At 42.4% G+C, this 15,156-nt stretch overlaps 2 protein-coding genes across 2 annotated transcripts; both read right to left on the bottom strand.

Moving 5' to 3' along the window:
- Positions 1-52: 52 nt before the first annotated feature.
- On the bottom strand, positions 53-5,456 carry LOC135488386 (T-complex protein 11-like protein 1). Its single transcript, XM_064772980.1, has 10 exons — positions 5,213-5,456; positions 4,518-4,727; positions 4,132-4,264; positions 3,794-3,914; positions 3,472-3,692; positions 3,005-3,141; positions 2,537-2,733; positions 2,143-2,324; positions 1,646-1,812; positions 53-1,374 (listed from the first exon to the last, which is right to left on the bottom strand). The coding sequence occupies exons 2-10, from the start codon at positions 4,669-4,671 to the stop codon at positions 1,133-1,135; spliced, it is 1,554 nt and encodes a 517-aa protein (XP_064629050.1). The 5' UTR covers positions 4,672-4,727; positions 5,213-5,456; the 3' UTR covers positions 53-1,132.
- A 1,033-nt stretch (positions 5,457-6,489) lies between these two features.
- LOC135487555 (arginine/serine-rich protein PNISR-like) lies at positions 6,490-14,854 on the bottom strand. The gene is made up of 12 exons (XM_064771344.1): positions 14,789-14,854; positions 14,335-14,450; positions 14,036-14,164; positions 13,623-13,798; positions 13,263-13,391; positions 12,920-13,151; positions 12,595-12,785; positions 12,255-12,398; positions 11,941-12,052; positions 11,121-11,168; positions 10,175-10,411; positions 6,490-9,942 (listed from the first exon to the last, which is right to left on the bottom strand). Exons 2-12 carry the CDS (start codon positions 14,405-14,407, stop codon positions 8,972-8,974), a joined length of 2,442 nt encoding a protein of 813 aa, XP_064627414.1. The 5' UTR covers positions 14,408-14,450; positions 14,789-14,854; the 3' UTR covers positions 6,490-8,971.
- Between the last annotated feature and the right edge of the window lie 302 nt (positions 14,855-15,156).

Genomic DNA, 15,156 nt, shown 5'->3' with positions numbered 1-15,156 from the left:
AAAAACTGCACATTTCTAATAATAACAGACTTTATTCTGTAGATCATAAAATGAATGAGACAGAAAGTGCATGGCAATAAATGACTCTCAAGACTCAGCTGTACAATCACTAACTCACTTACTCACTACCTAGAGTCTCAAGCCAACAGTCGGGATTGACTCTCATGACTGCAAGACAGAGACCGAGCCACAAACCCAACACAGCTCCTTGCAACATGTACCAGAAGCCCATTGCGAGGTCTGTTATGATGAACTCAACACCTGATAGCCATCAACTTGGCCAGGTTTGGAGACCTGATCTCAAATCATACCACAAAAATAAACTATAAACCATTATATACAGTTGACATTCTCACATGAAATATACAATAGTCATCTTAAAACAAATAATGGCAGAAGATCATCTGACAAGTTCCATTCTCGCTTGGTTGCCATCACAATATTTCTTTAGTGCAAAGAATAATGTGTGGTAAAGAAACACATGAAGGTTTGAGTGTCAACGATCAACAAGACATTGATATATGAGTGAGATGTACACCAATTGCAGTGGTAAACTCACAAGAAGGTCATGATGCAATGATTATTAGCGTCTTTCCTGCATATATTGTTGATGCAATAACTTAAGAATTGACCTAGATGTCCAGTGATATGTACAAACATCTCATGTGAAGAGAGCTCCATCATCTCATCAAGGCTACATAATGGTTGCCCAACAACCTGCAGTTTACATACATAGCCACGAAGACTTTTCCTCGTATCTGATATCACAAGAGGCTCAAACTGTAGGGAAACACATGTCACATTATTACCAGTGACGAACACAGACCTAGCTATTCAATTCTCAAGGTAAATAGCTATTTACGGAAACACCAAGGCTGACAAGCAGGCCAAGTATACAACTGATAATTCATTTTGCTTGATACTGTGAAGCAACATATATCCAAATTCTGAATAATTCCTGATTTTGTCCCATTAAAATCTATGTACAAATTTCGAAGCACCCGTAACTGCTTTGGATTTTTGTATCATTTGTCTGACACCAGCACATGCCAGCAAGTTTCATTAAGTTTGTTAACCCATTACTGTCGATAGTGTAAACCTCATTGTAGCCTGACAAAACTGCTCCTTATTCTCAATCCATTGCAGAAGCCTGCCCACCCTCAACCTCCTCATCCCTCTCTCTCCGTAACATCGTACTAATAATGTCTGCGTAATAAAGTCCAAACACTGACCGATTATGTGAAACAAGGCGTAGGAACTGTCCGGTGACTTGGCTCAGCTCCGTCTCGACAGCTGATAGACCTGGGGGTAGCTTCATTGGACTTTTACATCCGGTCACCATTAGCTCTTTGATGAATTTATGAACACGTGCAGCTGTAAATGAAATTGAAGCATTGGTTTAAAAGACCTAACAGACACATTCTTCCACGAGTACTTTAGAGATGTTCTGAACTCAGAAGTCGCTTTTGATGGAAAAGTTGTAGAGATGTCATGCTCATCAGTCGGGGGCAAATGGATTTTCCTGCAGGAAACTGATGTAAAGTGCTTTGAACTGATGGGATGAAAGCAGGGCTTATTCCTACAATAATCTGCAATGATACTTCCAAATCACAGTCAGCAAGCCATATTCAGCATATTTACTTACTGATAATGGTATGAACAGGGTGCTGACTGTTGACGACCTCCACAAACTGCCCTCTGATAGATGACTGCTGGTTCTGATCAAGAGCTGGGAATGCATGTTTAACGAGACATTCATCCACTTGACGGATCACATGATCTGCAACGTGTGCTATTTTGCTCTTAATTTCACTGCAAAAGATGAGAAAGAGTTGCTCAGAACCATTTGTAATGTTCCTAGTTTGCTCTGCATCATGCTTTAGTCCATGACTGTGGCAAGTCCACAGGAAGTTAACCTTAACCCTGTTTGCTTCCCTGAGCATAGAGGTGCAAGGTGTGTTGGTTTGAGGTCACATTCATAGGCATTCACAGGCCTTTCATTTGCAAAACTCTAATCTTTAATTTTTTCACTAATACGACTTCCAAAATTGGCTGAAAAACACAAATGCTGGTTGCGGGTGTGCATGTGTGGTTAGTCTGCTGTCTTGCCCAATATGTTACTAAGTGTGAGACTTCTCCTACCTCTCTGGAACTCCATCAAGCAATATGGCAATTTCTTTCTTGAGTTTCTCCTTGAAGCCATTGATGCCAGCAATAGCCTGACCAGCTGTGGTGTATGTCAACAGAAGTAACGAAGAGATCAACGACAAGTTTTTTTTCTTGTCACGCAGATCGGAGAAACGGGTATAGTCCATCACCAAGGTCTGAAACATTGGAAAAGAGCACTTTGACATCAAAATCAGTTTCAGCCTGAGATTCCTACTGGGATTATCACCTGTGGTTGCTGTCTTCAGGAATGTCGCCCTGGGCGCTAAAGGATTAGTCTCTTTGATCCTTAGGGTCTAACTCTGAACGTGTTTCCTAGCTCATGAACATAGATCTTGACTTATTTCTACTCTATGATAATTGTACTTACCTCTGGATATAACTGTAAGTTCTCATCCCAGTTAAGAAGCTCGATATAGGCAGTGTTGAGAATGGAAGCCGGTGTCAGTAGGTTCTGTGTGCTTGATGCAGAGGCACCCTGGGATTGCGAAGAACTCTCCGACTGAAGTTTCGTAAAATTCCTCTCTAACCACTTTTTGGTCATTTCTAGGCCGTCCAATCCAATTTCTAGAATGAAAGAATACAGTTACCCTACGACCTCTCTGTGGGTGCACTAGCGTGGTGCTGATGCTTTACATTTCTTATAAGATCCACTGGATCCTAGAGCCTCTGACCTTCCACTTTCCAGATGGAGGACTCTAGTCTTGAGTTTTCATCCTCAAGAAGACGTTCAAGCCAAAGATTCCGACCAGGCTCAGTCCCGATCTTGGACCAACTGGTCAGCTGTCAGCCATTGAAGCATTACGATGCCCTTGTCTGAATGTCAACCCAACCTCACCTTCTTGTGCTGCAATAAAATCCTGGAACTTCTTCCTCTCATAATCTGCCGATTGCTGCTGCAGATACGGCCGGATCTGCTGGATTGTGAAGTTGGCCATGTCCATTTTCATCAAGTCCAAGACAGCAAATACTTCCCTGGATCACAAGGAGATAAAGAAGTGAGTTTCAGTTAAAGCTTGCCTGAATATAAAGAAGACTAAGACAACACATCAATTTCAAACGTACCAAATGACAGATCATTCCTCTATCTTCATGTTCAACTGTCTGCCCTGCCTGATTGTACTCATATTGTCATGCCATCATTCTGGCACTGCATTCCTAATCCACCAGGCAACAATGTATTGAAATAATGACAAATAGTATACGCCATATCTTGGGAGAAAGGGAACCCAAAATGGTAGCACTTTGAGGATATTGAAATAAGAACTTTAGATAGGTCTGCAGAGTGCGATAAACCAAACTCACTTGAACAGTGGCACAACTTCCTTCACCTCCCTCAACTTGGCAATTTGATCATCTCGGACGGGGGCACATAGACGAGCCATGATGGAGATGATGAAGTCAGCATAGTACATTATATCCATCGCTTCATTTTCTGCCTTTTGTTTAATAAGGTCAAGGTCAAGAACCTCCTCGATGTGGACTTTTAACCTTTGATGTTGTGGCAGTAAGATTGTCAGCAGAATCTGGAAAATAAAAATCAGAAGTTTATGAGTACAGTAGGAAACAAGCAAAATGGAAGTCACGAGTCAAGAACAGTTGAAAAGCTCAAATCCAAAAAACTCACCTCTTTGACTTCCGCCAGTAGTAGCAAAGCATGTGAATTATCTGGTGGATCTTGTGCTAACTTTTCTTGCAACACGTCCCAGAATACTTTGTGCATGACCTCCTTCACCTGTTTCTCGATGCTGAAACACGACACAAAATTTAGCTTACAGAAAACATCACCAGATACAAAGAGGATAAACTTACAACTGCTCAATGAAACAGATTGATTTCCTGCAGACAGACAAATTCACTTCAGATCAATATTACTCTCACAAGGTGCCAAGACCGATGACACTGAGAGAGGACAAAACCAGGGAGAGGAAAGACCAGAAGACCAGAATCTGATGATACATTTACCTGTTTTGGGGTGCTTCCAGTTTCTCCAGTTTGAATTCACTGTCAACTGCTATCTCGTGAGCTAGAGCCATGTTGGACACACCACTGGCAGCCTGCATTATGTTGTCAAAGGTGACAAACTTTGGGGGAGATGCTGAGGAAGAGAAGTTGTTGATAGAGTCATTCATGAATTCCTTCTAGTTCTAAATATCAATTTGATTTAGCAGCCATAATCAACTTGGAGTGGGACGTCGGCGCATAGTTTAACACACAGTAACGAGAGCATCCAACAGCTCCTTCAGTGACCACGTATGATCAATCCAAGAATATCAGATGACATGGCAAAACAAACATGCAACAGTCATGACAGAGTAGAAATGGGCAATGAAACTATTCAGTGTCATTACCTGCAACCACAAAAGGACTGACTGTCCTCCTTTTCTTCTGTAAGGTCTCAGCATCACTTGATGAATCTAAGCCGCTGACGTCTGAGGACCCTTGTGGAGGGAATTCTCCATCAAACGAATCATTCAACTGGTCATCTTGCTCATTGTGATCCATTTTGGTGGAATTAGAGTCTTGGTTCTTCTTGGTTGGTCAATTCTTTTCGCTGGATTCTGGAAGAAATGATTATTCAAAGATATGGTTACTACACTGGACTGAAAAGCAATGAAGAATGGAATGGAAACATCTACGCCAACAGCTAGCATGAGTTGGCCAATGGCAATGCCAACCACCCGGAACTGGATGTAGTAGCATGGTCAATCTACAGGATCTATATACTATCTATAGGCCTAGGCTATAGATCATCAATCACAATCACGGATTCACCAAGCATGATGATTGAATCAATGAATGACCACTGAATAATGAAACATTTTTAGAGTAGCTGCATTTACACTTACAGATCAAAGCATCTGACCATGAAGTCAATTCATACTATTCATAATCATGTAACCATACAGTTGAGTTGGCATGCATGTATATGCTGCTGTGCTGAAGCGTACATGTATATGCATGTAGATGTAGTGTATGCTGTGCATGTACATCATCATCAGCTGCATGGCTGAGGAAGCTACAAAATGATCAAGCTATCACCTACCTGTAGTGATAATCACCTGTACCATTCACACAAACATGGGTGTTAGGGCGTAAATCGTTTCTTGATGTATTTATGAACTGTCGTAATCAGATCGGTCGCATTCTATGTATTCACAAATCGGGATATTACTCATACAACCATCTAGAAGCTCCTTTTTCAGTGACATATGACTGAAGCACATTTACAATATTTACGGATATGACGTCAGACTCAGCGCCATTTTGTATGGTCAGAAATCTGGATATCTGTGGCCCGATAGTAAACAGAATCTGATAATAGGGGGCTACACCATACGGTGTCACCACAGATTACAGGTTAGCCTGGTACCACTGGCCACCGTCAGACGACGCTGTTGTGTTTGACCTATTTTGACTTTTGTATCGACGGGACGCAACAGCGTCGTCTGACGGTGGCCAGTGGTACCAGGCTAATTACAGGTCCGGAGTTTACCATAATACCTGCTGTGGGGCTAGTAAACAGCATCTGATAATAGGGGGCGACACCATACGGTGCCGCACAACAGATTACAGGTCCGGAGTTTACCATAATACCTGCTGTGGGGCTGGTAAACGGAATCTGATAATAGAGGGCGACACCATACGGTGTCGCACCACAGACCTACAGGTCCGGGGTTTACCATATACCTGCTTAGGGGGTTTACCTGGTGTGAAAAAATAAATCGCTAGGGGTAGATCCAAAGATACTCGGCCCCCTTTGTTGACATCGGCTATTTTAAGAAAAGCACATGGTAACTCCTTACCCACAATACATTGCGGACAAACATTACCACGTGTTTTTTTGTAGTTGTGGTTGTCGTGAATTATCTGCCACGAAGGCCACCCGGTAGCGACACCCGTATCACATTATTGTACTATTCCCCCAGATGTTTCAGTTGGGTGAACATTGCCGACAGAATAACCTTCCAAAAGGAAGAGATCTCAAGACATCGGGCACAACCTGCCACGCTTTCAATAGTGACAACGGTCCTCGGCCCCGACTTCAGTTTTTGGCGCAACCTGCAGTCTTTCCAATGCAATAATGGTCTCCAGCATCAGTGTCACAACTAGACTTCCCATCACAACCTGTAAAGACTTCCAATAGTGATGATGCTCAACCCAGAGTCGCAACCAGACGACAGTTTCAGACCAAACTTGCCATGTCTCCCATTGCTGACAGTCCTAACCTGCCTGGCCTCGACCTACAGCGATCTTCTGGTAAATTCTGCCGAAGATCATATGTATGTTCAGAACAGAAGTATCAACAACCACAAGACATGATTAAGACATCAAAACTTTTATTCCAGCTCTACATGTGTAGCTGTCACAACACAAGCTTAAAAAATCTTGTATAATCCTACTCTACAGGCAGCTCAAAACCTGCAATGACAACATCGCAGAGGGGGGAATATTTACACTTTATACAGTTCAGGGATGAGATTTATTCGGGCATTGAAAACCATTTAAAGATACGCAAAGTGCATGATTTTCAAATGAGAAGGTTGTCCCTATAGGATTCTATTTTAGTTGAAGATCTCATCACTACATCCACACTATGTCTCCAGTAACATTCTATTCGATTCAATTTATCATCATATGACAGAATTTGAAATTGTAAGGTCAATGTTTCAGGTAGAATTCAGATCTATTGAAAGTACTACTGGTCGATTATCTCCTCTTGTTTTCTATTCTTTTCACTTCCTGTATCTTTTACAAACAGCTCACACAATGACAAGGATACTGGCTGACACATTCTAGGATAACAGTGTCAACAGGAAGTAGTTTGAAGCAAACTATAGAAATAAGTGAACAAGTTCAAGCCTGAAAATAGGTTGCCTGGTTTCGCGACCTGATCATACTGGAGGCAAGCACAAACAATATGTTATACACCAGATCGGCTCGCAATAGCATGCCTCTAGCCATCTTATTTCCAAATCAAATTTCAACATTTCATAAGAGAGTCGGTCAGTTCTTATACAATACATAGTTCTTGCAGACATTGACATGCAAATGTTTAAAACAGCAAGTATCCGTAGATGTTGAACATCAGATGTGCAATGAAAGAGGTAGGACACATAAATACTGCATCATTACAAGGTCAGTCAGTATGTTCAGGCTTGGTACAATCAGCGGTGACCAGAGGTCACACAAAGTTATCTTGAAAAGATTTTGCACACACGATGAACATAAAGCGTCTAAATCATGCTAGAAGAAAATCAAATGAAACATTGATTATGAACACCGGTGAACCGATTCACTGAGCTAAGATTATTGAAGGAAACTGCATATAATTTACCCAATGTGTACATGTATTTTGACATTAACAATTTGTGCAGTCAACTCAACCTGCAGTAAAAAGCTCTGTATTTTTATTAACTTCTATCCATTCAATGCATAAACATTTGATGTATGTCTCCTGTAACATCATCTCAAGGTAATAAGTACATTCCATTTGAATAATAATCAAGTTTTCATTTATTAGTAGAATTCTTCAACAGCAGAATACAGCCACAAGTGCAGACAGTATCACAAAAGTTAAATCCATATTTTGATAAATTTTCTGAGAACATCCTCAAGGTTTCACAAATGGCTAAATAATTTCCCATCAAAGTCCTTGTACTGGGCCAGGACACTCATGATAGGTACTTAGAAGCGGTAATTTCAAAGATTTGGCTGACAAATGGCAAGATTCTGCAGAAGCAAATGTGGCTATGTTCCATCAGAAAACACATGTCACATATTGACTTTACTCCGAAGACTCATTGCCTGTATCCAAATGATCTTACTAATCACAAGTCCATGATATCGCCTCCCAAAACTCGCTGCCTCATCCATATTTGACAATACAACTCGTCCTGGTATTCCACTTCCATCCACCACGATATGCATTGAGGAAAGAGTTCATAACACTGATCCTATCCAAAACAGTTGTATCTTAGTTAACCCTGGAATGAAGCAAAGCACACAACTTCACAGCCACTTTTCATAGCTAGCAAACGCAAGAAGTAAACACCCTGCCAATGTGAACTTGATTTTTTGGAGACTCTCCCACGTCCACTGAGACCGAGCCCATTGACCACTGATAGTCATTTCTCATCACCCATAATACAAAGAGAAAAAGAAAGTCATTTGAAAAATCGTTTTCAAATCGATTTTGTAGAACGTGTTTAGCCAACTCACAAGATGCATCCCCAAAATTCATGATATAAGAGCACCAGGATAATGTGAGTCCTTGTAATGTATTCTCCCTACTCGGGAATGTCCACCTCTGTGCACCAAATGCCTATGTATTCTCCCCACTGAGGGATGTGCGTGCACCTGACACCAACCAACACATTTGACTACAATCACTTACTGTATGTACCAGAGAGGGCATGCAATGACCAGCTAGAGGTTTACAAGAACCAAGCAAGTCCACCACTCATGATTTCTAATGTTCACATTTCATGATTTTGTGACGTTGGTGGCTGTACGCTTTATCCAGTGATTTAGGAAACACAACTTGAACAGACAATTCAAAATATACAGCGCTTTTTTCAAAACCAGTAATCATGATGACCCATTTTCACCATAAACTCTCCAGGCTTCACATGCTAAAGAAGAGGCAACTTGTTCATGAACTTCATACTCAAAATACAGGCGACACAGAGCATTGATAACTGATCAGTCAGACACAACATTGCAGACCCCTCTGGTATTGAACCTGAAACAAGAAGTGAAGTACGGAAGTAAAAGTTTGGCCCACCTTATGTTGCTGTCATCTTCATCTATACTTGTGTTTTCTCGACTTCTTACCGTGACCATCTGATTCTGAATCACTCCCCCGGTGACGATCTCTCCTCGACTTCTTGGATGACCTTGACCCATCAGAGCTTTTCTTCCGCTTCCTTGAAGACTCTAACTCGTAGGAGGGCGACCTGTCATATCGTCGCGACTTTGATTTTGATTCTCGATCATCTTCGTAATCTTTGTACTTCTCATAATCGTCTTCATACTTGCTCCCCCGTCGGTCATCATCACGGTAGTCACGTCCATGGTCACCATACTTATCATAGCTCCTACTGCGCCTATGTCTATCGCGGTCACTACGTCGGTCGTGATCCCCGTCACCACTCCTGCTCCGTCTCTTACGCCTCTCCCCACTCCTCTCCCGGTCCTCATACTTATATTTGTCTATATCCCGTTTGTTATAGTCGTACGGGTCCTCACCCCTACTACTAGTACCATGCAAGCTAGTTCTACTAGAGTGTCGATCATAGTCCCTTCGTAAGCCCCTGTCCCTCTCTTTAGTCGACCCCCCACGTCTGCCCTCACTGCCCTCCCCTTCCTCCCGACTCTCCCCCCTCCTATACTCCTCATACCGACTACTACCCTTTGTCCTCTCCCTCCCCGGTTCCTCATCCCTCCGTTCCCGTCGTTCACTCCAGTCAGGTACCTGCTCATCTGAAGAGCCCGTCGACTCACTCTTCTTCGATGAGTCGGAAGAGTCACTAGAGTCAGAACTTGAGCTGTCACTGTCATTGGTTGCACTGTGCACTTTCCTCTTCTTTGACTTGGACTCGTCTTTTCGCTTTGATCCCTCGGCCCTCACACGCGAAGACCGGCACTTTTTGTGTTGATCCATATCCTCATTCTCCAGTCCAGGGATCGCTTTGTATTTCTTCTCAAAGTGATAGCTCTCGTCCTCCTCAGTGATGGTGCTCTGTAAGAGTCTAGACACCTTCTCCTGTTCCTCTGAAAATTCACACATCATACACTTGCTACCGTTATTCATGATTTTTGGACAGTAAATTACATGTGGTTGAGTGGCTACAACTTCCAGTAACTAGAGTAGTTCACTGATGCAATTGCATTTGAAAACTATGGTTATGTCAAGAATAGTTATAGGAGGAGAAAGTTATTCTGGTTTTGAGAGCCCAGCCTTTGCAGCCATTCTTAAAAAGTATGATAATGTTGACCTGCTCACCTCTCTCTTTCCGTTCTTTCTCCTCCTGCTCCCTCCTACCCTGGCGGTCTCTCTCCCTTTCCCGCTCCTCCTCCCTTCGTCTCTCCTTCCGCTCGACTTCCTCCTCCTCCTTCACACGCAGCAGGAATGCAGCTTTCTTCTCGCGGATTGCCTGCTCGAGCTCAGCCTCCGAGTCTCCCTCGGACGATGATGAGTCTTCCTTCTCAGAGGCTTCACTGTCGGAACCATACTGGAGACCTGCCGAGATCGAAAATATAGATGATGCAAAGCTGATACAAGGGCTCTAAGTAGGACCATCTGCACGTAAAAACAAACACTGGTGGTTATGAAATCACAGGCAGGAAATTGGACCTAACAGTTATCAGCACAGTTTATACACTAACAATGCTATAAAGATTGTTTCTTTCTTAAAGTTGGATGAAAATGAACTAGACGAAGATTCGTAATGGAATTTTGCCGCATTTGACATATCATTATGAAATTTGGCATATGAAAATGAAAATATGAAATATTTTGAAGACGGTGTCGCAATTGTCAAGGTTTTCAAGAAAGCAATCTTAAGTCGACATTCCATTCAATCGAAACAGCAGTTTGTTTCCACAAGATACCTCCACACCCAGTCAAACCATGATCACACAAAGGCACAATTCAACAGCCTGCAATCTGGAATCTCCCTCAACTATCAGAAAAACTCGCTGTCCCAAGATCATGATTTCACCGGATGCTTTCCAACTCAGTTTTAGAATATCCCTTAAAGTTTGCAAGGCCAAGCTGTAAGATGTTTCAATGAAGCCCTTCCCGAAGATCAGACGATCCAGGATTAGATCCAACTCACATCGCTTAATCGTGCAGCACTTAGTACCAGAAAGACCACAGTAACAAGTTCACTATAAATCAGCATCTTATGGAAACAAACCACCTGAAAGAGAAAGATTAGAGTACTTACCCAGTGATCCAATAGAAGCCAAAGCAGAAGACTTGGCCAGCTGCTTAGCTGTAGTTTATATACATAAAAAATTAGTATGCAAAGTTAATCAAGATACAGCTGGAATGTTGAGCCGAAACCTTCCAGAAAACCGCAGCAAGCCTTGCTATATGAAGAAGATGTGAAGATTAGACATGTATTTGTGGATAAAAGAAAGAATCAATGAGATACAATGGAATGCTTATCAAAATTCAAACAAATATTTCCATGATCTACGAAAGTTTTCAAGATCTATAGCCCTACTGAGCATCTCTGTCGCAGCTCCTAAAGAAGTATCTTCCCCAAGAATTTCACATGTTTTTAGCAATATATTCAACTTCTATGAGGTGCATGACGCCTGAAGATGAAGATGTTCAATACAAATACAACATTTACCACAAACTCATAAAGGCTTTCAACAATTCAGACAATTGTTTTCACTAGATATTTTTAACACAATAAAATAAATACATACAGAAACATGTAAAGAGAATGTATCTAAAAAGTACCAGATATACTTGTAAAAAAAATGCATGTAGAACTCGTGGTATCACAGTTGCTTCAGTAGGGGAAAGTTCCATTCGTAGATCTCCCATGAAAAAGCCATTGAAGTACATCCATAGAAGGATGAGAAGACGATTGGTAACATACACTAAGATGCAGTGTTTATAGCATTTATGTTACAGCTGTTGACAAAAAAGTTTTTGTGCGACCAAAGTATTGATTTCAAGCCACTCCAAGTGACCTAGAAGTGTACTATGAGCTGGCCCTCCTTAGGCACCCTGTACTGGGAGGAGTATACCTTTTCTGGCTTTGCCTTTCTCACGGTAACAGACCTCATCGGCCACAGACTCGATCTCCTGACCAGTCACCTCAATCAGGATCTCTGTCAGCCACCGCTTCACTTTAATGATCTGCAAAGAGAACAATCACTCATCAACCGCAAAGCAGAAAAATGGTGTAGAGCCTTACAAGATGATATCATGCTGTTACCAAACACACGACACAGGAGCTATCAATTGGCTCTTTATGACGATACCATTTGTTTCACAGTTAAATTTTCAAAAAATGTCGATGTTTAAAGAGCTTTCTCCATTAGGTTTCTCCTCCACGTACCAGTCTCTGTTGCCTCTCTTCCTCACTGACCTCAGGCTCCTCTTCTTCACCCTCCTTCACCCCTGGTGACTCGGCCTTCTCACCTTCCTCAGCCTTAACAGCTGGTGGTTTCGGACTCTCATTCTCACTCTCATCATCGGAATCCTACAAAAGGAAGTTACACAAACTATGCAATATGTGTTTCAGTTTACATAATAACAGCCTCCTTCAGCAATCTTGAAGTCACAAACTGGGAAACTACATGTGGTCTGAGCATTTGCTCCCATTCGCCTTCATGCTAGCAATTAGATGCTGTTTACACACAGCGTTGAGAGAACAACGAGAAACTTGAATAACTTACAAATTTGCTCTTGACAACAGTTGGTTCATCTCCATCCTTCAACCTGGCCTCTCTCTCCTCTTCCTTCACCTTTTCTAATTCCTTCTTTGCTTTCTCCTTTAACTCCTTCTCATGCTTCTTCGTCTTCTCCTTCTCCATCTTCTCCAAACCTTCACGGATCCAGGCCGGCAGGGCACGCCGCTTAGCAGCATCTGTAACAAACGATTACAAAATCTACAAGTTTTTCTTACTGTTATGACCTGGATTGGCTCTGAACTTGGGATTGACAACTTCCACTTTAATTTTTTTTCTCGGGGGGGGGGGGGGATTAATTCTAGAGACTCACCTAATCCAGCCGATTCTTCATCTTCAACTTTTGGTATGGGTAGATCTGGCGGCACCGGTGGCGGGAGATGAGACATGGGGGGTGGGGAATGATGGGAACGCGAGTGATGAAGATGATCACGTCCACTTCGTCGTCCATCACGTTCGTGTCGACTGTTGCACCGATCTCGATGACTCGATGGTTCGTCTGCCTCAGGACGAGGTGTTTGGTTGTCCCAGTAGCTATTGTAGTCCTAAAAGACAGCAGAAAACAATTATTACTATAGTCGCCTACTATCATGGTATGCGAGATTATTCTATCAAAATGTACACAAACATAAGTTGGACCTGGACCAAATGGTTACCTGCTGATGAAACGATTCTGGTGGGACTTGATTGTACTGAAATCCCTGATGTTCTTGATGATCTTGTGGAGGTTGAAACCCGGCCGACTGCCCTCCGTGACCGTAATCAAATGTTTGAACCTCAGGTGCCTAAAACACAAAGTGAATGAAATGTAAGAATTGTTGTGAAACCTAATGTATGTTGTTTCTTACAATGACAGAAAGCACTGAAAATCACAGTGCAATCAAAAACAGAGTGTCAATTACCAAATACTTTTGTATTAAATCAGCGATGTCTATAGTTCAGTCAGCTCGGTATAATTTTGATGATGTGAATGCATGAGTGAATTAGCAACTTCTGAGAAAAGAGACAAGCGTTACCTTTGGTTCTGGAGGCAAAGGTGGTGGCTGGCCATGATTCCAACCTCCCTGCTCCTGGAATCCTTGGCCTTGCCAACCCCCCCAATTAGGCCTGGCCCCCCACTGGCCCTGCTGGTGGGGTGGTGCTGCTGCTGGCATCATGTGATCTCCATGGCCATGGGACGAGTTGTGATTGTCTGGAATGAATGTGAATAGTTAGAACTATATGATTTTAGATTCTTTCCCTTGCCACGAAATAAGCAATGTAGAAAGATGTATAAATCAGGGCTCAATATAACCTCCAAACAGTGTCTTCTGAGCTAAAGCCAGGTGAAGACAAGCATAACAACATAGCTCAATTGGAGTATTGGAACGAGAGCAATTACGAGAATGTTTAGTCAGTCCTAAGATTACAAGACTGCAAAATGTCTTACCTGCTGGCATTGGTATATGCATAGGTAGTGGAGGAGGGGGCGGAGGGGGAGCCCCCATCATCATACCTCCTCCATGGTCCTGAGCTTCCTTCTGGGCAATCCATTGCTTGGCCAGGGCAGCCCAATCAACTGAAAGGGAAAGGATTTGCCATAGCTTGTACAATCGAATCAGAGAACCGCAATCATCACATATCTCATCTTCAAATATTGCTTTTATGTTTGGTGTGAGAATTTTGAACATTGAAGTTCATCCCCAAAATTTCTCAGACTTTCCTGTGAACTGTATAAATTCAACGTACCTTGTTCCGAGGCCACGTTACTGTAGGATGCCTGCTGCATTGGCCAGCCTGGCATTGGTGCATTTGACCACATCTTCACACTGACAGTGATACTGGATACATGTATGATGTACCTGCTTGAAAGCAAACATATCTCATGAAATGATGAATACCAAACTGGTCGCATTCCTGTCAGAGCTAGCTACCCCTGGGGAGTGGCCAATGCCAGCAGCAAACTGTCCACACCCATGCATTGCATGTACATGATGTACACTGTTGTTGGTCCCTACATGAATATTTGCATACAATCACCTACATTACAGTTAATCATTACAATGCAGTCCAGGGGATACACAAAATACCGATAAGTGATAACTAAAGAAAACGGATTTAAAAACTGCAATATGTGTTCTGATTGCTTCAAAATAATCTCATTACATTTTTAACGTGCAATAATGTGATTTGCAGTACGAACCTTATCTTCCAAACTGATATTTTCCTCTCAAACTTCCCTGCATCTGCACTCCCATATACCGCGTGCAATCACTGTACATAAACACAGTGCTTGCTAAAAGATGGCGGATAGTTGCCAGGTGGAGGAAATCATGACGTCATCGCAGGTGCGCGGATTACTGTAAAGTCGGCAGGTGCTCTGATTACTGTGAAGCTGGGCTGTTCTCGGTATGGGGTTGCTATTGAAAGCACCCTCACTTTTCCAAATGGCAATCATTCCCGCTTCCACATTTTAGTAAGGTGGACTGGCTGACTTTGTGAGGAAATTGTGTTGAAAGATGTAGGGTGAGGATGTCATGAGCCAACAAACATGTTTCAGGGATCAGTAGT

This window comes from Lineus longissimus, chromosome 5 (genome assembly GCF_910592395.1).
Source record: "Lineus longissimus chromosome 5, tnLinLong1.2, whole genome shotgun sequence".
NCBI lineage: Eukaryota > Metazoa > Nemertea > Pilidiophora > Heteronemertea > Lineidae > Lineus > Lineus longissimus.
The sequence above is the reverse complement of the archived record's forward strand: the minus strand, read 5'-3'. Positions and strand labels throughout refer to the sequence as shown.